Source organism: Aulostomus chinensis, chromosome 14, assembly GCF_037954235.1.
Source record: "Aulostomus chinensis isolate RoL2024-O1b breed Wild chromosome 14, RoL_Achi_v1.0, whole genome shotgun sequence".
NCBI classification, from domain to species: Eukaryota; Metazoa; Chordata; class Actinopteri; order Syngnathiformes; family Aulostomidae; genus Aulostomus; species Aulostomus chinensis.
In genome coordinates this window covers 24426236-24448975 of record NC_141333.1, presented here as the reverse complement: position 1 = coordinate 24448975, position 22740 = coordinate 24426236, and the positions used below count along the sequence as shown (strand labels likewise).

The 22740-nt window shown below is 43.1% G+C and overlaps 1 protein-coding gene across 2 annotated transcripts in view; it reads right to left on the bottom strand.

Annotated features, from left to right (window-relative positions):
• gabrg3 (gamma-aminobutyric acid type A receptor subunit gamma3) overlaps positions 1-22368 on the bottom strand; it is a 53987-nt gene extending 31619 nt beyond the window's left edge. Inside the window, exons 1-3 of one of the 2 annotated variants that reach the window (XM_086224906.1) lie at positions 22061-22368; positions 21756-21901; positions 3370-3437 (exon numbers count right to left, since the gene is read on the bottom strand). In XM_086224906.1, the coding sequence (XP_086081032.1) occupies positions 3370-3437; positions 21756-21901; positions 22061-22113 (267 nt within the window). In that variant the 5' untranslated portion in view covers positions 22114-22368. Of the gene's footprint in view, positions 1-3369; positions 3438-18105; positions 18133-21755; positions 21902-22060 lie in introns of those variants that run through there. The other variant, XM_086224907.1, reaches the window with a different exon arrangement.
• Positions 22369-22740: the final 372 nt, after the last annotated feature.

Below are 22740 nucleotides of genomic sequence, written 5' to 3'. Positions count from 1 at the left end.
TCTTCTTGTCCGCCTGCTGGCGTCTCGTCTCGTTAGGCATCAGCGTTACATGCCTTGATGGAATTTGTATGTGATCACGTTATCGATAGACGGGGGAGATGAGCATGCTATTCAGTATTATGGTTATTATTGTATATGAGCTTCCTGTAGTGGTGCACCGTTCCTCTTTGGCGAAAAGTGAGAGGTATATACTACTGACCTCATGCCCCCTCATGCAAACACAGTACCGCTAATTATTTTTCAAGTTGCAAAGTATTTTAAGGACGAGCTTTGGTTTCTGAGCCGAATGTACCTCTAATGACCCCACGCTGGCGTGCAATACTGATGTCCGTCAAATAACCCCGCATGAAATCAGGAACTGACAACACAAGGACGAGTACAGTGAATACCAGCTTTTTGTGGGACTGGCGAGCAGCAAGATATTGGCAGAAACATACTGGAGAACCTTTTTTAATGGAAAATCATGTCATTTTGTTCCTTCTGAATATCTGTTAGACATGACCATAAACCCAAGGATCCACAGAAAGCCTCTATTTTTGAGCTTTAAGTCATTTTTCAGTGAACAGGCAATATTTTTTCCTCCTTTTAAAACTGAATAGCCTTTCATTCCCACTATTCTCTAATCATGTCTCTGTTGACTCAAGATCTTCTCATGTAAAAACATCACCATAGTGAATCACGTCTTTTTATATTTGAAGCGTATTGTCTGACTATTGTGTGACTTTTTTGATTGGATGGCTGCATTGATGGACGGATGGATGCTGTAAACTCGCTCCACTGGCATTCCCATCTTCATGTTACACATGAAAACCTGTTATTGTTGTGTATTATTGAAGGTTCTTGCCTCATTTATCCGTATATTTTTCCCAGACTGTACATTTTCCTCCATAGTTTGTTATTTTCAGTATTGTTTTTCTCTTTGCTACTACGTGGAATCCTGGACTGCCACAATTTTTCACCTCGTCTGTCGTAACGTGGCTCGCAGCCGGGGGGGGGGGGGGGGGGGGGGGGGGGTCGGTCAAAACAGAACACTCAAATACATAAGGGTTGTGTCCTAATGCAGGACCTTTTTTTATCCAGTCTAGATTGAACTTTGAGTTTAAATGGAATGATAGACAAGTGAAATGTTTCGAATGAAAACTTTGTCCTCCAAAAATCAGTGGGTGCCCTCGTGTAGGTTACTGATGAGAGCAATGAGGATATTTACAATGAAACACGAACACGTGTCAGTCGTGGTTTCTCTACAACTGATGTAACATCTGGACGTTAACAGTAGAGAGTGAAGATCATACAACAAGACCTGAGTGGTTTTGCTGGTTGGAATTTACTGACCGACGATTGTTTGCTTGTGAGCTCGGTAATTTCTTCATCCATGGTTTCTAATCGGGATTCCATTTACACAGTGGTGTGTGTGATACTGAACATGTGACATGCACACACACACACACACACACACACACACACACACACACACACACACACACACGGAAGTGTCACAAAAAGCAAGCTGGCTACAGAAATGTCCGCTCAAGGATGAACTGAACATCTTTTGGTGGTCATAGGCATAAAACTGCAATGTTGCGTTTCCACTTTCCAATATTTTTGACAGAAACATGGCAGCCCTGTGTTGGGACATTTACAAACGAAATATTGGCCTTCTAAGAATCATATCTGTCAGTTTAAGACTTCATCATCAGCCACTTACCGAGTCAGCCTGACACAGCAGTGATCACATCAGTGATGCATTTCATGTCAATCAGCTCAGGAGAAATATCTAAAAATGGACACGGGCAAACAGACACTTGGGACCATGAACGTCACGAACAGCAAATGTATGCTTGGGTCTTCATAACAAGCTGATCAAACCTGACCAGCAGCATATTGATGTGTTTATTACCGGGAGCTTCATCACATGATCCTTCTTCATTACCTTAACTAAACCTTCCACCCAAACCAGAAATAAGATGCAGGGAATGAGATGACAGTTAATCCCACCTATGGCACGGCTTTCATGATGTGAATAAAGAAGTTATCAACACCATTGTGGATGGCAGCAGGTAGCAGCCAAATGTTGCTGGAGGCAACAAATTTCAGGAACATTAATATTCCGCAGGGAGAGTGTTGTAATCCTGGCAGCAGCTTGCTCATGCAACAGGAAATAAAGTGTCATGGATAAGGTCGGTGTGAAGCCAGCATATCAGAGCTGGTGAGCGGGCAGCTCTCACCACAGGGGGAGAGGAACATCAGGGACCACACTGGCAGAAGCTTTGGTTTTGGCAAATATTCCTGGATTACATACAGTATGGTTACTCAGGACTCCACATGACCCAGGTATAAAAATAGCAACTTTCAAATTGCGAACAGGCCTCCTTCTCCAAAGGCACACACCCATATTTGTATAGCTTTTCTTTTTTTTTTTTGATGGTAATCAAGTATATTTACAGCTTTAAACTTAACTTTATACTCCACCATAGACTGAAATAAGAAGCTAAAATATGAGCGATTGTTAAAAATTGCTCTGATGGAAAAATATATCCATGCGAGGTTTTGTCATTCATTCATTCATATATATATATATACACACACACATACATACATACATATATATACATATATATATATACACACATACATACATATATATACATATATATACATACATACATATACAGTATATATACACACACACATATATACACACATATACACTTATATGTACACAAACATGTATGTGTATGTGTGAATATATATATTTGTGTTTCATATATATGTGTGTTAAGCACTGTGTGTATTTATATACATACATATATACATTAGTGTATATACATGAGTGTGTACATAAATACACACACACACACACAGTGCTTAGCAAATGCATCAGACCACCTGTCATAAAAGCGAGAAAAAAATATTTTAGAAATCTTTCTAAAACTTGTTTCCAGCTAAAAGTGTTGTGGTTATTTAAAAGTAGCTTTGTGATGAGATGATGGACGACCTCCAACAGGCTGAAGAACCAAGAACTTACTTTGTTGAACTAAACCAAGACTGCAACCATCTCATAGTTGTCGCTTTTATTTTGAGGCCAAGACCACAAACTTAGCCCTCGTGGTTGTGGAGATGTGAGCGTGTCATTTCAAACAGGCGCCGGGCCTGGCATTGCCGTTATCGTGAGATAATTAAGTTATTATCTTCTCATCTCAATAAAACTGCTGGTCTTTGTTTTCTGAATCTTTGCAATTCTTTGATTCCTGCCTGTGAGACTAAATTGGGGGCAAGCGTGTTTATGTGTCAGCGCAAACTTGCCCCAACATTTCCTCAATGAGTGTTGTCTTGTCTTGTGAAATATTCTTGACAATAAACTCGACTTACCATATTTATTGATGACACCGGTCCGATGCTGTTCACAAATATGTCCACATCTATGACAGTTGGTTTAACTGTGGAGGGGGGGAGAACAAAATAATTACTGGTCAAGTCTACAATTAAGGCCCTGTCATTTGCAAATCAAAGAAAGGCAAAGTGAAGTGGGATCAATGAGATATTATTGTTCCAAAAGCTGTGAGGGGCGGGGAGCTGCTGAGTGGGGAGCTGCTGAGTGGGGAGCTGCTGAGTGGGGAGCTGCTGAGTGGGGAGCTGCTGAGTGGGGAGCTGCTGAGTGGGGAGCTGCTGAGTGGGGAGCTGCTGAGTGGGGAGCTGCTCAGGGAGTTAATAATGATCACACATTAGCCTTTGTCATTTAGCTCCTGCCATCCGCCTCTGCTGTTCTGAACACCAGTGCATTCACACGCGGTACAACATACTAACGTCGACCCCTCCTAAGCTCTGATGCTGCTGGTTTGCATATCAATAAACTCATCATGAACTGGCAAACACTCGCGACACCAGATGAATGCAATTATCTGATCAACCAGCCGCACTTGTGGCCCTAATTGGACTGAGATGAAAGCGCTCAGGTGGTCTCATACAGAGTATTCTATATCTTCTGAATATGAAAGATGGCTACACAAAGTAGAAAGGCTAAAAACCTCCAGTTTGATTAAACCAAACAAAAGAATTCTTTACAGCGGACGGACACCTCTGAACGCTGCTGGTGTACTGGTCACCAAGGGCGTTGCTAGGACTGCAAAACATCCGGGGCTTTAGCCCTGCAGATGGAGCCTTTACAGTCATTGTCCGGGGGTTTCTCCCCTGGGAAATTTTGAAAATTAGGCTGCTGCAGATGCAATTGCACAAAGTAACAGTATTTGGGGTGATGATGTCATTGCCTAACGTTAGCTTTGTACTTCTAGCGAATGCAGTTTATGCTTCATGCAATAATTCATTTGCTTTCTGACTGAGGAAACCCACAGCAATGATAACTTCTGGGTTGGCCAACAAAAACACATAATTGCTACAGCACTACATAAATGCCTGTATAAAAACAGTATCTTTACATTTTTCTGGCCATAAGTCACATCAGCATGGATTCTAGAGAAAAGTTCAAGCCATCCAAAAACGTGGATTCATGCTTCTCATGAATTACAGCTCGGCTCAGCAGAGCTTTTTCAGTTGAAACAGCAAATGGCGCTGGACAGCTGAACTGCAACAGAAATCCTGTTTGTCCACAGGTAATGTTTAACATTCAAAATAAAGACAGATGGTTGCCACTGAACAAGTAAGCGTCTCAAACTAGGGGGCGGCATATCCCTTTGAAGTTGGGGAATCTCATCATCCACAGGAAATACATAGTTTTGCGGGCCAAGTTAGCGTCACCAAGCTTTATGGGCTTAAAGCAAGAATAATCTCCAAGGCTAACCAGAGTTATACCTCTTATTTCATTAGGTGTTCTTCAGAAATGAACGCCCCCCTCTATACGCTCTTGCAATCGTTACAACTCCAAAGCTAATGTGCAATGAGCAAACTACACATCACCAGAACAACTTTGCATTTCTTTTGTTGTTGGCGTGGTGACATAAAAACCCAGTTAACTTTGAGATGAGGGAACCAGATGTTCAACCCTGCTAACTTATTCCCAGGTTTTAGGACTCATTCTTAAACTCTATTTTCAGAGCAACAGAAATGCTGCAGTCTTCCTTTTACTGAGTTGAATGCGAAAGTCTCCAAACTGATTTTTTTTTCCTGGTGGCTGGTTAGCCCGGGTCACAGCTCCCTCACACTACACTACCTCAAAGCTTCTCTCATGGTCGAACATCCCTGGCTTCCCTAACCTCGCTGCTCTAAGAGATTTCATGCTCAGCGTAAAGTCGTCACTTACAGCTTGATCTTTTAAACCAGCGTAGTAACAGCTGTGACACACTGTTGCCACAAGTGCTCACATACGCACACCAAAGAGCTCCTCCATCATGTCATCATTTCTTCACATTTCAGCCAATTAAACCCGCAGCAAGAGTCATGGCACCTGCTCGTCTCTGCGCCAGCGTTCAGAACACTTCTGGAGAGTCCCTGATGAGACATCATTATTAGACCTGTGATGAGGCCTTTTCTGTTAACTCGCTAACTCCTTCAGCAAGTGACCAGCTTCTCAGTGTGTAAGCTGTAATGATATCAGCCCCCTGCAACAGGATATTACAGGGTTTGAGCTGCGAACGCGGGAGGCAATCAACCCTGCGTTGGCCTTGAATTCCTCTGACCTAAGCCCCCCGTTTTACCTTTTCTTCTAGAAATATGCACCGTATTTATGCTGGTAATTTGTGTCCATCAAGAATTAGTGTGACATTCAGTACAATAGAGAATGCGCATGTGGAGAGGACAGACACTATGGACTGTGGTGAAAGATATAAGGCCGTTTCATGCACAGATTCCATTTGAACAACTGACTTGTAGCCTTCACTTCCTGTCTCTTTTTCAGTAAGGACCCACTGTGGACGGTCAGCATTCAAACAAGTCTTTTCAGTGACATCACGTCCGTCTGTACAGTGCTACAAAGACGGTTAGCAGGAGTGTTTCGATTCCCATCTCTGACATCAAACCCTTAGAGAACAGATCATGGTTTTCCTTCAAAACTCCGAGCTCTTTGCTTTCCTGAGCTTCAATTTTAGTTTTTTTAAGACTCCACACCAGCAAAAGCCGTAGACCACAAGCATTCTATTCTAAGGTTTCCCATCAGTCTGTTCATCAGTCCATCCATCCATAACTCATCGTTGTTGTCATCAACCTATCCAAGAACGCCTGGAGGGAATTTCTCTGAATTAACCACAAACATCCACCGGGAATCAATGATGAACTGAGAAGATTTGGAAGTCGGAAGAAATCCTATTCATTCACAAAGCCTTGAAGAAATCTCTTCAAATAGAGACCAAAGGTTAAAGTCACTGCAACGATGAGACATTTCTAGTTTTCGTTATCTTAGACAAGCAATTGCGTGCTATGATAACCCTGAATCTGGGAAACGTGGCTCCATTAAGTCTCACTTTTAAAAAAAAAATCTTGAAAAACAGTCTCCAAAAGGCTCTGTCGTGTTACTGCTGCTGTATTATAAATGATTCGGCTTCCACCAGAAGTACCGTGGCACGTGTCAAGCATAGCAGCGGCTCGCGCTTGGATCCACCATGAATACGTGGTGAGAACCTGGCTGGTTAACTATTTCATTTCTTGTGGATCTTTGGATGCCCCTGATTGGAGGCTAAGGAAAACAAGAGGAGGAATTTGGAGTGAGAATTTGGACATGGAAGAAGTCGTCATTGTTGCAATTTTTTAGCAGGAAATGATAATCCAATGAATCAAAATGGAGTGACGTTGCAAAAAAGCGTACTGAATGACCTGTCCTCATAATATTACATCCATCCATTGTCTTCCACTTATTCCTACATTAAGGGTCGCGGGGGGTGGAGCCTATCCTAGCGTCAACGGGTGAGAGGCGGGGTTCACCCTGGACAGGTCACCAGTCCATCGCAGGACCAACATACAGAGACAAACAACCATTCACACTCACAGTCACACCTACGGTCAATTTAGAGAATCAATCAGCCTCGTCCCCAAATTGCATGTCTTTGGACTGTGGGAGGAAGTCCCTGCAACAATCAGAAAAGACCACCACATCTGAAGGAAGATGCTCACAAACAGAGGTAGGATGGAGTTTATGTTACTTTTTTTATTTCTGAAATAACTGTTGGGGGAAAGGTCAAAAGGTCAACTCAAATTAGAATCAAACTCAACAAAAAAAGAGGTTGGAAATCCCAGAATAAATAAATAAAATAAGTAGGGAGCAACTGATCCAGCCCACAAGGGGCCATCGGACCCCCACCCCCCACCCCAAACAGCGTCATGTAAAAGACAGCTTACTAAAATTATGAAATTATATATAACTAGAATCTGGACTACCAGAGACCTCTAGCCTGAATAAAAATAACAGATTATTCATCCATCCATCCATGCATGTTCTCCTTCTTATCCTGTTAAGGGTGGCGGGGGGTGGAGCCTATCCCAGCAGCCTTCCCCCTGGACAGGTCACCAGTCCATGGCAGGGCCAACACATAGAGACAGACAACCATTGGCTCTCCCAGCCACGCCTACAGTCAATTTAGAGTCTGGATTAACCTGGTCCCTCTTGATGTCTTTGGACTGTGGAGGAAGCTGGAGTACCAGAGAGAACCCAGCAGGAACAGGGAGAACATGGAGACTCACCCAGAAAGATCCCGTGCTCCAGCCGGGGCTCCACCCACAACCTTCTTGCTGTGAGGCGACAGTGAGGACCACTGCACCACCGTGCAGCCCGACTCATAATATTACATCATTTAATAATGACAGCCCATGCTACCGCATAATATGAGAGCTGAAACTTCTTCTCACGTTTTCTCTTCAACGGTCCTCCAGCATGTCATGTATTGCCTGCATCTTCGACCCATCTGTCAGGCTAAGGATTTATTTTCAGGTCAAAAGTCAACACAATGCACAAGAAGCCAGTACTCTCCAAACAGACTTCCAACACACAACATGGATAAAAACTAATTTCACAGTTGAAACAATATCAACACATCGTAACATGGCCTTGGCCAATCATGTAGCCTGGACTTTGGGCTATAAAAGACTCCAGAGCCTCTGCCACAAAGCTGCAGTACATTACTTTATTCTCCTGCCCAGGGTGCCACTTAGCAGCAGTCAGTCTGAGGCAAGTTGCTCATTCAGTAAGTGACTACAGCTCTGTAACTTTAGGGATACAAATAGCAAGAAGAAGGAATGAATAAGCAGCTGAGTGTGAGTTATGTATCAGTTTATATACTGAACTGTTCAGGAGTCTACAGAGTCCTCTGATGAAGACACAATACCAGAGAGCCTTTAGAGAGCGCGGGTATGTGCCAAGATGAGATTCAAGCCAAAAGCAACAATGAGCCCTCGTGCTCCTGTGTGCACAGGCGTGCTGCTGCGTCCAGCAAGAGGATGCTGAGACCTGATCTTTACCTGGCTTTTACATGAAAGTGAAGAGTAATGCATGTACAAATATCATTACCTTTGTCCTCTAGGTGGCGCTTGTAAAAACACTTTTTTAGTTCGGAAATTGTACCGTGCCGTCAACACATGATGTGCACTGTACATCATGCAGTTTCTAATAAAAACAGAAAGACAAGAGGAGTAAGTGAGTGATCTCTGTCAGGGGGAGCGTATTATCTGCTCTGCAATGAGATATTTATCAAATCAGCCGGTGATGGGAAGACAAAGCCATAACTTCTTGTGAGATTTCTCATTAAAGTAGGCGGCGGATGATGAACAGGTCCACGGAGACGTTGGCTAATCGCTCTCCAGGTTCCCACTGGAGCCTGCTCTTGTTTAATGAATGGGTGTGTATAAGCAGCTCGGGACAAAATGGAGACACTGCCAGCGATCCAAGTTAGCGCATGTGAAGGTTCTTCTACACTGGTGTGGCTTTTGCACCTTTTGTGACGTCATCTCGAGAGGCAGCACCGCTAAAACACCAGCCTTTTAGAAACAAGCATATAAAATCAAATCAATCAGAAATACCACATTGTGGTTGTAGGCAACCTTGACAACATATTTTTAATTCACCCTTGAGTCTTGGTGGACATTTGGGGCAAATTTAAAGAAATTCCCTCTGGCGAGCTGAGATATCAGGTTAATGCGAGCAGATACTGCGTATGTGGACAGTCACAGTGACCAATGCCAGCAGGGCGGCCAGGCTCAGCAAGCCCAGGGTTTCGGCTTACATTGAGGGTTTTTTATTCATTGCTCTGATTTGTACATTAGGGACAGGAGCAACATCTCCAGCATGAGCTGAAATGAATGAGCACCATAAAGATGGTTGCTACAGCTTTTTGCTGTCATTTATGGCTGCCTATTATTCCTGCCACTCTGTTCTTTCTAAGCAAGGGTGGAGCTGATGACCCGTGTGTGCGCGCGCGCGCGCGCGTGTGTGTGTGTGCGCGCACTGCACACTAGCTGTTACAACTTTTGTTTTCCTGTGGAACCAAACACTCGCTGTTCACATGCATACTGCAGCTTGACCTGTGGATCAAAAGCTTGTGTTTCAAAGTTTAGTAAAACATTTCTAAATGCCAGTAAAGATTTTAGTGACCTTTGACCACAAAACTCTTTTCAGTGCGGGGGAATTAAAAAAAAAAAAAAAAATTTATTTGAAGAAATTCCCTCAAGTTATTTCTGAGATTTCAGGTTAACAAAAATGAGAGGGATTGATAACCTGAGAGCACCGCCGGTGGCCAAGCAGTGTCACTGTCGCAGAGGTTTAGAGTCGTCCTTGTCAGGCCAGTTTGCTCCAAAAACAAGAGAGGAGAGGTAATCACTCCTCAAACAGACAGAATCCACACCTCCAATGAGAGTATTCAGCGTTTGTGATCCCTACTGTCACTTTATCCTGCCGCCCTCTGTCTGTGTGCTCTGTTTCTCAAACGACGAGAATGCACCACTCATGCAGGTGCATTGTGTCCTCATCAAGGGCAAGCCTGTTGTTTACAAAGAGCCGCAATATTTAATGAGTAATTAATGTTGCGATGATGTGGAGCACCAAACTGATCAATTCTTTTGACCCCTGACACCCAGAGTGATATCCTGCCTGAGTTTGATTTTTCCCACAGTCTCCTCTCCCGAATGGCTCCTCATTCAGGAGGCTAATCCGCCTTTGATTTTCAATAGAGCTTCATCACAAATCACAAAAAGGTGCGATGCATACAGGGATGGGGGGGTTGGGGGGGGGGTGAACAACAGTGAGGGCCAGTCAGTGCTGAAATAAAGAGGATTCTAGTTTCTCATTCAGCCGACTAGGACTGAATGAGAAACTAGAGTCAATATCATAAAATTAATAAAAACTTATATTGATCTTTGTTGGTACAAACTTGATTGTAAAAGACAAAACTTACTAATGTGTACAAATGGACTTCTGGGGAAAGAAAAATAAAGGTATAGAATATTCAGGCTTTTTTTTTTTTTTTTTTTTAGACGGTTCAGGCGAAAGATGGTACTTGGAAATAAAAAGATTTAAATACTTCAGTGATACTTCAACCAAAAAGCACATTTTGCCTTTAAAGTACGAACAAATAGCAGCCTTGAGCTTGTTGGTGTTTTTCCAGCAGAACAGGAATGTTGTTTGTAGTTGGTGGCTAGGGGGCGCCATTAGCATCATGCTAAATATTTGTGACTGGCTCTTGCCGCATTCTGGAGTTGCAGAGACGTGGTGAAAATATCTTTGTGAGCTCAAGGCATCTACTCTATCCAGGCAGTGACAAACCTGTCTGGGTGAAGTGCTGCTCTAATGACCTACATCTGCTATCAGCTGCGCTCCTATTCATGACTGTGCGGGAGGTTTCCAGCTTGATCCTGACGATGGCTGATAAGAACTGCGAGACTGAATCAAAACAGGACCTAAAAAAAACAAAATACTGAAATCTTGGTGAAGACGGGAGGAGCTGGCAACCTGACACACCGTTCACAGTCGCTGTAAATGATTGATTGTTAACTTATCTTATCGATGACAGCCAAGGATAATCTCGTTTCCCTTCGAATTAAGCAGCGTATCTCTTTTTGTAAGCACCTGTAGAAGTTTGATATTTATTCTATTTCATTTGCCACGGACCCATTTTGGTCTCCATCAACTGGTGAAGGAATCATCAGGCCTGCTGGCATCTAACTGCTCCGCTGTGTTCACCAGCTAGTTGCCAATTTTGTCAGCAGTTTACAGGAGATTTACCGGAGCTTCTGCTGGGATATGTGACCTGCTGTGGTCAAATTAACACTGAGAGCAGAAACAAGTCAGAAACTCGCAAACTGAAAACAAAAGCGCCCTCTGTATAAGACATCTAGATTATTTTTAGGAATGACAATGAAGCAAATACTGTTTTAACAACTATAAAGGACACACAATCATCAAATTACTATTTCTTGAAAACTTTTTGACGACTTGAATGTTCATAAACTGATTAAGATGCTACTGAACTGTCTCAATACGAACACATAGTCACTGATTGGTCAGTCATTTTGTAGTAATGATGCAGTTGCAGTGAAAGTAGGTCAACTATAATAACGAAAGATGATACAGATTTATCAGCGAGCTACATACATGCATCATCATCATCATCATCATCAGTCATTGTCTGGATCTGTATGTGATAAAAGTTGCAAACATGAGAAGCAGTTGATTCAACAACCTCCAGTAAGCCTCTTCCTGTTTTACGCTGCTTTCCTATTTCCTTTAACGCAGACTCAAGCTAGCAGGAACCCCGGCTGACCCGACGTCATGTTGGAGAGTCTCAGCCAGCTCTCACTCGTCGTCTACACACTCCGAGCGGCAGCTGAATGATTTATATCAGAGAGAATTCAACGTCTCCGCTCACTGTCCAGGCTCATTACTAGAAGAAATGCCAAGAGCTCTGAAATATTCAAAAAGCAGAACAGATCACCTCCCTCCGGCTAACTGTACCCCCGCTGATCATCTGTCACCCAGTAAGCTGCAGGACACCAAAGCCAGTTCAAGATGGTGCTCCTGAAGGGATGGGTGAGGAAAGAAATCCACGACGGCTGCAACTCACTCTGGAATTATACGTGACAGTTGGGATTAATAAGATCAAGTGTGATTGGGACATCGATCGAGTCTGAGATTCTGTTGCAAAGCTGAGCAGCCAGGACAAATTTTGATGCCCTATCATCTTCTAGTTTTATTTTGTGTGTTTTTTGATTCAACCAACACATTATCTTGACCTCTGACACTTATTTGCCCCAATGCCAAGTCAGTTTCTATAAATTCACAGGTTTGTTGACTTTTAACGCATATAGTCGTGCTGTTACCACATTTAAACGCCTCAGTAAAAACAACGTGCTGGTCTGCGTTAGTTATTTATCTGCCGCAATCAACTGAAGTCTAAATCAGTCGACATAGTTGACAGTGGGAGCTCTTCGTGGTATGCCTTTCTAGGGCTGTGTGACATTACAATATAAAAAGGTAAAAATGTCAATCAAGAGATGCAAACCGCTAGAGTTTATATTGTAAATGTTGCAAACAAGCTGTGACACTGCTTCATGGCGGAATTTTACGTCATCCGCCGCTGGAACTACACCACCACTGCACGCTGGGAAGCACACGAGCGTGGCGGAGCACAGGAGAGAAGGAAAGGTTACACTATCCAGCTCCCAGACAGAACCACAACAACATGAAGAACTAGTGCCTTAAAAGGGGAAGTGCAGTTATGACACAGTGATGCACTGACAGAGATCTGAAACTTGGAACCATGTATTTGTCCTATTTTATATTAAGATAGACTCATGTACTAGTGGGACTTTTTTCTTTAGGCCAAAGCGTACCCGCTCCATTACTACTGTTTATGAAAGAGATACTGACATTTTTGTATTTCCATTCTATATTCATACATCCAGAATTGTTCATTGGCTGTACAACTGCACGCTTCCATGGCTAAGAATTGAGTAGCGCTGTTTGTTGACATGTTCTTTTTTCATTTGTGACAGTTCTGCTGCTCAGTGTCACAAACAAAAGGAGAGAAGAGAAGAGAACGTGCCATTCATTTGTGTTTCATTCACAAGACGATCCAAAACTGGCCCTGCGATGTGGACGCTTTGAAAACATTATTTTTCATAGAATTAAGAAAAAACATACCATATCAGGGTACATATAGTTATCAGGATACTATCTATATGGGTAGATAGGATTTTGTCCATTTCCCCTTTCCCTGCTGTCTTAACTGACGATGAACTCATTTGAAATAAATTTGACATGAAAACCTGAAACTGAAACTTTGTTTGATGAGTTCAACAAAGTTTGATATTTTTGTTGTTGTTAGATTTTATCAGTATTGTCGTTCCTTTGTGTTTCCATCCATCCATTGTCTTCCGCTTATTCCTACACATTAAGGGTCGCGGGGGGTGGAGCCTATCCCAGCGTCAACGGGCGAGAGGCGGGGTTCACCCTGGACAGGTTGCCAGTCCATCGCAGGGCCAACACACAGAGACGAACAACCATTCACACTCACAGTCACACCTACGGTCAATTTAGAGCAGGGGTGTCAAACTGGTCCAGTAAGGGCCGGTGTGGCTGCAGGTTTTCATTCCAACCAAGCAAAAGCAACACCTGATCCAACAAATGAGCTGTGTGGACACGGCTTGATTGATTTAAGTAGAATCAGGTGTTGCTTTTGCTTGGTTGGAATGAAAACCTGCAGCCACACCGGCCCTTACTGGACCAGTTTGACACCCCTGATTTAGAGTATCAATCAGCCTAGTCCCCAATTGCATGTCTTTGGACTGTGGGAGGAAGCCAGAGTACCAGAGAGAACCCACACAGGAACAAGGAGAACATGGAGACTCACCCAGAAAGATCCTGTGTCTGAGCCGGGACTCGAACCCTGAACCTTCTTGCTGTGAGGCCACAGTGCTGACCACTGCACCACCGTGCAGCCCTCCTTTCTGTTTACTTGTTTGAATTTGTGTTTTCTCTTCAAGTATTGTTTACTTAGGTTTTTAATAGTGAATGCCTTTTGCGTGCATGGCCACATTTTCCCGTCACTCCACATGAAAGGCGTGAAGGGAAAAAAATGTATGTTTCTAAAAAATATATGTCATAACATTACAAGCTATTGTTGTTACTATTATCCTTTAACAACAATTGTATGCCATCTATGATGGTCCAGCTTTTCTAATTCAAGAAAAACTTCCAGTATAGCGAACGCCGTGATTGTGGCAATCGCAGCACTGATAAATAGCAGTGCACCACGGCTACCGCGTTCGAGTCAGATTGATCATTCACTGTCATCTGCAGGGCTGACTGACAGATCGTGACAGTATCTTTTGTTATCAATCCAGTAACTAGGTGATGGTGGAAGAAAAGCTTCAGTCGTGGTGAAATGTCCGTCTGCAGTGGCTAATCTGAAACAGCACATTCCTTTTGTTCCCTTTTTCAGGCTAATTTCCTTTATTGTGTTATTCATCTTGGATTTGAAAGTCTATTATCTTGCAGTTATAGTGGCAGCTTGAAACTGATTATGTCTTTGTATTGTGCATAATGGAAGTAAAAAAAAACCCACACCACTTCAGGTGTTAAACCATCAGAACGATAGCAACTGATGGAACTGGAGTTCATTGTTTTATTTATGCACAGCTTTCTGTCTTTCATTCCAGACAACAAAGTCCCGGTCAGAACAATCTGAGTGACTATTAAGAAAAAGCAACAGGTAGGTGGGCCGGCTTCATCGAAGTTGATGTGCAGGATCCAGATTTAGGTTCAACATGTTGACAGACTTAAGCGTGTTGGACAGGCATAATAAGACAACTTGTGTCATGGATTCATCAGCTGCTAACACAGTCAGCAGTCTGGAGTACCGAGACACACATTTGTCAACGAACTCATGAATTCTAATACTGAAACAAATAGAAACTAAGAGGTCACTTGGAGAGCTCATACCTCTACCAAGGTGAGCCAAACACCATGATAAACAAGCAGCGACAAGTAGACCCCCCCCCCCCACCTCACACACACACACAGACACACACACACACACACACACACACACACACACCTGAGAGCGAGGTGAAACAACAACTTCTGGATTTTGTATGAAGGGGCAGACTAATGCTGCGCTGTGTCCACTAGGTGGCATTAGAGAACATACACTTATTACATATCATGTTGCTGTACATCACATGAAGACGTCACAGTCTTTGAAGGTAGATCAAATGTTTGTTACATGAAGATTATGTCCTCTAACCACTAGGCGGCGCTATGACTATGGCTTATGTTCAGCTTTTGAATGTTTTCAGGTCGGGACTCTCATCAAACAGGCGTTTTCTGGAAAAAATTTGGAAGAGATCAAACCCTTTAGATTCCAGTTCCATCAGATTCCTGTTTTATGGTGAGATATGATTGACGTCCTGGCCATGGTAACAACGTTCATACTCATAGTCTTCATTTGAACCCATCACCAAGTTCTTCATGTGTTTCTGACCAAATCTGAGCTGTATCAGGTCTAGCTGCTAGGAGGAGGACATCAAAACAACCAATAAAACCCAAACATCTGCTGTGGCCATCAGATGGCGCTATGACTAATCAGACCCAAAATGTAACGGGAACCTCCTTGGCCAATACTCCGCCAAGTTTGGTGAAAACCACCCTCATAATTCTTTGCCTAATCCTGTTGACAGACAAGCAGACAGACACAGACATGCACCGCATCAGAGGAAATGACTGGAACTTCACCGGGAAGGGGAGCTTGAGCCCGAAGCAAATCTGTTCAGGTTTTGTGCAGCGACTTCATGTAAAACTGGAAGGCCTCCTCTTTTCGGGTCTGAACCATCAACAGGGGAGGCCTCTTACCCTCAGCTCCAGTACCACTCTACATTTCAAGTTATGCAGCCGAAAGGCCATCGTTGTTAAGGCAAAGGCCATCACCAGCTTTAAAACATCCCATTCATTTATGTTCCAGTGGACAAGGTCAAATGAATTCAGTGCACCATCTGCTATCAAAGCATCACAACAAATGAGTTTCTAATTTACTTATCTGCACTTCATGGTTGGGGCCTAGTATTTATCACTGCCTCTGAATGAGCCATACAAGTGGATTCATTCAGGAAACCTGGGAGAAAACACAAGGCTTCACTCTAGTCTGCAGGTGTGCGTGAGAACAGACAAGAAAAGAATATTCAAAGAATACAATTCATATCGGGTGGCACGGTGGTGCAGTGATTAGCACTGTTGCCTCGAAGCAAGAAGGTTCCAGGTTCCAGCCCCGGCTCCAACACGGGGTCTTTCTGTGTGGAGTCTGCATAGGGGTGGGTGCTAAACTTGTGTACTTTAATAGCACCGACCAAAATACCTCGGAACTACCGGGTATCGAAAATGTCTGTGTTTCGGTACTTGCGAGGTAAAAAGCGAAGGTCTGATAATACGCCGGTGGCGACTCTGGCGACGAGTGGTCTAGGTTGGTAGAGGCCCCGCCTTACTCTCTCTCTCTGATTGGCTTACCCAGATATATTAACTGCCAATGAGAGGTAGAGTAGGGTGGTTCATGACTTCACCATCCAATGAACATTATACTTTGCTTCTGGTAACACGTGTTACATGTGTGTGTGTTTTGTTACCTGCATGTGTGTGAGAGACGCAAGAGACGGTAAGATAAGAAATGCCCCCGCGGTCAAAAGTGTCGCTCCATTTTATTGGAATCGACGCCAATAGAGCGCAATGCAATATCTGCAAATTTGATGAAGCACCTGAACGTGCACAGGATACATACGAGAGCAGAACGTTGCACGGTGTTTGATGTTACGAAGGGCAGACCGCAGCCTTCCCCATCCCAGCCTTCAAGTCCGCCTGTCGTGGATGTGCCTCTTTCGAAATCTCTACCGCCGGAGGAATCCTCCTTAGCTGAGGAAACAGACGACGGGGCGGTCGCCATGTCGGAGACGTCTTCAACAGGTAAGCTAACTTGAAGCTAACACGAGTGATTTGGCGTAGCCATTGAGTCGGCCAGCGCTGGCGCTGTAATGTAATTTTCTTAACACTAATTTTTTTAAATTAAATTGTTACCGAAAAAGTACCATACCGGAACCGGCACCGAAATCAAGGAACCGGTACCGGCACCGATAACAAAATTTTTTGAAAGGTACCCAGCCCTAAGTCTCCATGTTCCCCCCCTGTGCCTGCTGGGTTCTCTCTGGTACTCCAGCTTCCTCCACAGTCCAAAGACATCAAGAGGGACCAGGTTAATCCAGACTCTAAATTGACTGTAGGTAAAATACTTTAAACCCTCAGACGTGAGATTTTATCCAGTTGCAGACCCAACTGGAAGATTTTTGTTCTGAAAATAAACATGCGATGTTTTGGCACATCTTATAGTACCATTACTTGAAATTATTTAAGATCCTTAAAACTTTCTTTAAATGTTGCAATGAAATTTAGATAAAATTGTTTTCGGCATTGTTAGAACTTGCAGTTAGCATCCCTGCTAGCTGGGTGTCATCAAAGGCCTCACAGTTACGGAATCTGGAATATATATGTATTTGATATGTTAGTGTTACAAATAAAGTAAATGTACATTCTCCTCCTACATTATTTTGGAAAACAAGTATAATTTACTTGCAAAGAGTTGGATAAGAGGTTGAATAGAGCAGCGCAGCAATGAGTCCCAGGGGAACAGACGTGTGACCACTGCCTCAAGGTTCTGTTTGCTAACCTCTGCCAGCTGCTCCTCCGTGTGCATCCCCTGTTTTAAACACCCCTCCTGTCACTAGCCTCTATTACAGGATGACAGTTTCCATTCGTTTTCCATTGTGGGCCCCTCAGAGCGTTTAACACCTATTAACCAGGAACTAACCAGTTACAATTTTCAAACCATGTCACATTGCAGATGTTCTTTCGTCTGCATGTGGCTGCTGGTTCGTCCTGGACACGCGTCAACTAAACTGTACAGAGATGCACCAAACCGTAGAACAAACACTTTCGATCGGTCAGATTTCTAAAGTGTATCACAACGTTGGCTGCCAGTGATTATGAAGACAAAGTCTATGAGGTAACATGATTTCTCAGTTGTATTTGGTTTAATGATGTCACATTTTTTTCAGGTCAGGAGTCTCAATGGATTTCTGGAGCAATTTATGTTTAAATCCCACAAAGCGTTTCTTCAATATCAGTGGATTAATAATCACCTCTTTATGCCTCCATTGCAGCAGCAGTACCCTCCGCTGGGACTCCATGAACTGGAGAGATTTTGGTGGTCGACGGTCAAGGCCACGATGACCTTATGTATGCAACATCAGTCACATTGCGCCATATCTCCAAAAGATGTATTGAGGGAATTTCTTTAAAATTTGGTAAAAACATCCACCAAAGGATCCATCCATTTTCTATCGCTTATAGGGTCGCTGGGGGGGGTGGAGCCTATCCCAGCTGACATTGGCCGAGAGGCGGAATTCACTCTGGGAGGGTCGCCAGTCCATCGCAGGGCCATCAATTAGGGGCTCAGTATCTTGTTCAAGGATACTTCAACATGGTCACCAGGGGAAGTGAGGATCGGGCCAACAACCCTTCGGTTGCAACTCTACCTCCGAGCCGTGCTGCCCCCTTGAACTAAAGGATGTACTGATTTCAGGGGTCAAAAGTCATGGTATCTGTGACAAGCATACATCTCGGTGGTATTTAATGCTAACACAGGATTTGTAGTTTTTATCCTTTTTTTTTTTTGTTTTGTTACCAAAACGTACTCACACCTCAACTGGGATTAGTGTTAGCATATTGTGATGAGGGTCAAACGCATTCACCAACTCAACTATCTGTCACCTCTCCAGCCCGTCGTCCCATACAGGAAGTTAATAGAAGCTGTAGACCATAAAATGTGCGAGACTGAACCAAAACAAGCCAGATGAGGCCCATTAAACCGAGACAGACTGAGTTGAGGTCTTGTGGTAGTTCTCCCTGGGATCATTTACGCTAACATGACTCTTTGAGGGACCAAAGTGGTTCGTGGATGTAGATTAAACGAAGAACACAGGGAACCCCGCTCACTTCGCTCTTGTTGGTTTACATCTTCTAACAGTTCTTGCAGCAGCTTTAACGATACAGTTTTATGTATTATGGGTTTCATCTATTCATGGCCGACCTGTTAGAGTGTGGATTACTCCTGGGTGATAAGACTTCAACACATTATTCCAAGTATCTTAAAATTTTACCTCGGTTAACATTTATAAACGATTAACGGTTTTAGACATTTATACATCGTACTCCTCTGGCATGGTCTGAGCTGTATATACGAAGATCTATTGACGCGGAAGCAAATTCCATTTTCACAATGTAGAAAATGTGGCATTTTTTTGCAATCAACATAAATTATTTGAAAAAGTGTCACATAAGACGTGAATAAAACAAATTTAGCGAGAGGAATGAATGTCAGACTCAGTCATTTGCAGTCATTCCCCCAGTTTGACTTCTTAAATCTTCACGTCACATACAGCTGGCCGGCAGTGGCAGACGCTGCAGATGCTGAGTCTCTGACAGACAACCAATCTCGCTCATGAGTCGAAGCCAAGCTAACAACCACGTGTTCCCCTCCAAGGCGCCAGAAACGACCTCTCTGAAGACGACGCTGCCTCCACCTGACCAACAATCACATCCTCCCATCGCCTCGTATAAGACACAAGAAAACAAGAAGCTCAAGAGAATTACCAAACTCCTCACATCCTCCACTCCAACCTCCAAAAGTAATTTATATTCATGAGGACACGATGACGTCTCATCTTGACCTGTGTTCCTGTAGGCTCCAGACTGAGCCGCAAACAGCAGGATATGGGAGTCTGAGTCCCAGCGACGGGCACCAAAGTGTTAAACGTGTCACACAGGTGCTATAACCTACAATGTGCTGCGCAGTAACTGTGCATTATAACCTGCAATTCCTTTATGGATTTAGGTTCACAAGCCGGACCGATATGTTGCTTTGGATGATGGTATCAGCTAATGTGAGCTATCAGACTCAAGCAACTTCAACTTTACCCCCCCCCCCCCAGTGCTGATATACATATAAGTACATATTTGTCTGTTGTCTGATATCCATTGACATGTTTGCCTTGTTTTTTTCCAAGAACATAATTCAGGAAATGAGGAATATTCTCGTTCTCCTGTGAAAGTCCGCGAAGAAGAAGAAAACCTGGAGCTACAACAGGCCCGCCGTGGTTTTGGCCTCCAGATCTATATTCTGTATTCTGTATTCGTTGACAACGTTCACCTCACTGAACAGAACAATTTGCATGAGTAAAGACTAAAGACCTGCGAGATTATTCAACACGTGCAACACTGTCATCACGGCGAGACGGGAAAAAGACTCCCTTAGCGTAACTTCAGTCAATAAAACCATTTCTGTCTGGCTGACTTGAGCAAAGCATCTTAGCGTGAAATCTTCCTTTTTAACTACCAATGCAACTGCAAAAGACAAATTCCCTCACCTTGGCTCACTTGCGCAGGTTTGACATCGAGTTTTAAAAGCCGCTAGTCGCTGTTGCCATTTTGGCACTCCCAGCTGACGCGAACCTCAAATACGGTGGTATAAATACGTCTGCCTCCATCTCTCTTGAGATTTCAAACCAGCTCCTTCTCCTTCCCATCAGTCACTGCCGTTGTTCCCAGACTTTACTTTCATTATGGTTTTGGGCTTTTTTGGTTTTACTCAGCAGGGGACGTTATCTAAAATGATAGCGAAGAACAATGCTTGAAAGAAAACCTTAAAAACTTAAGTAAAGTTCTAAAAACTACTTAAAACAGTGTGAGTACGCAAAAAACTACTCAATTACGGTAATGCGAGTAAATACAAAAATACAACAAAAACCACAAAATATCCTGCTTCCATTACATCTCTCTGTCATTAATTTGATGAAAGTTCATTTTGCAGGAACACAAATTGTTAATACTTAGGTTTTTGACATCTTTCACTCCCTAATGTTGCTATCAGCCCCAGTAATCCAGTATCGGGCGAGTGCTAATATTACAATATTTTATGGATGACAATTAAACGTCCAGTGACTTGGAGAACTACGTGAGGACAGTTCACAAACTTCTGGGTTAAGCTGTTAGAAACAATCTTTGATTTCCTTTAACCGCCCCCCCCCCTCAATAATAAAAAATTGTATCTTAATAGGTGGAAAATCTTCAAAAGCCATTTTTGGCTCCCAACCTCTGCTTCTCAATGTTCAAGCTTCTTTGTAAGTCACACTTCAACACATTTGCATGTGAATATGAATAAAACTACAGTGAAATATGTGCATCATTTTGGATGGTTAAATGTATTTTTGAACAATTAATTATTCCGCTTTGATTATGCTTTTTTTGTGACAACCATCTGATAACCACCTTGAGGGAAGTTCTTATTAGCTAATTTATCTGTTGGCCTCAACAATCCTGACTAATTCATCAGGAACTGTAATTAAGACAGCAGCCTCACCCTCAAGCCCCGCGGCAGGTGGAATGGAAGAATGACCACTTCCATCATCTCTATCATTCATATATACTGTGTGTCTATATATATACTGTATATATATATATACATATACATATATATACATACATATATATACATATATGTGTGTATATATATATACATATATATATACACACATATATATATACACATATATATACATATATATACACATATATATATATATACACATATATATATACACACACACACACATATATACATATACATACATATATATATATATATATATATATATATATATATATATATATATATATATATATATATATATATATATATATATAGACACACACACACACATATGACATTTACCTCCGATATCCGGCCGCAACTTCTTGTCATATTCTTTGAGCAGGTTGTTGAGTATTTCCGTGGCGTCGGTCTCCTGGGATCTGGGGGCGAGCATCTGGTTCACGGTCACATCCTCGTAGTCCTCCTCGTACTCGATGGTCAGAGAGCTGGAAAGGTAAAACAGTGAGACACCAGCAAGCCAGCAGCGCACCTGCGGCAGACTCAGAGGCACCACAAAGTTTTACTGTCGTCCTGAAAACGTCTTTTTTTTGGACATCCACTGATTCATACTGGCGCTCTTTCCAATTCAAAAGTGCGCAACTTACCGCATGTGAAGAGCGGAGAGAAGTAGGATATAAGCGCACAATTTGGATGACATGTTGAGACGAGACGAGCGGAGGATCGGCGTCTGCTCACTGCTGCTCGGACGAGAACGCCCATGAAAAGCGCTTCATAGTTTGTAATCCCAAAGAAATGTTGCTCATTGTTAAAGAGGTGGGGGGGCAGTCAGAATAATCCCTCTCAGGCGAGTGAGACGCTTCTTTAGCGGTCGCTGCGGGTCTCACGCAGGTGAGCGCGCTTCTCCGAGTGAACCTCTCCAAACTCCCCCACGGTCAGCCTACGTCACTCCACTTTCATTCTCTCCCTAATTATGTGGCGTATTTACAGGGGCGGATCTAGAGAGGCAGTCACCGGTGGGGGTTCGGGGGTGGGCCCCCCCCCAAAAGAAGCTGTTTCCTCTGGAAAACATTTAAAGCGTCAGTGCCAACACTGCGGCTGTATAAATAGTTGGAGCAACTCCCACTTCAACATGAAGGCAGCTGTAATATCAGTAGTTTTATTAAGGTGAATTAGGTGCAAATGGCCATGAAGGCACATTGTGAACAGTCAGTTTTGATGCATTAACCGAACTCAACGCGTGCGCCCTCCTTGGCTCAATAGACGCCTTTCACATCCCTCAACCAAGTGCGGGAAAATGTAAAAAAATGAATCCAGATGTGATGAT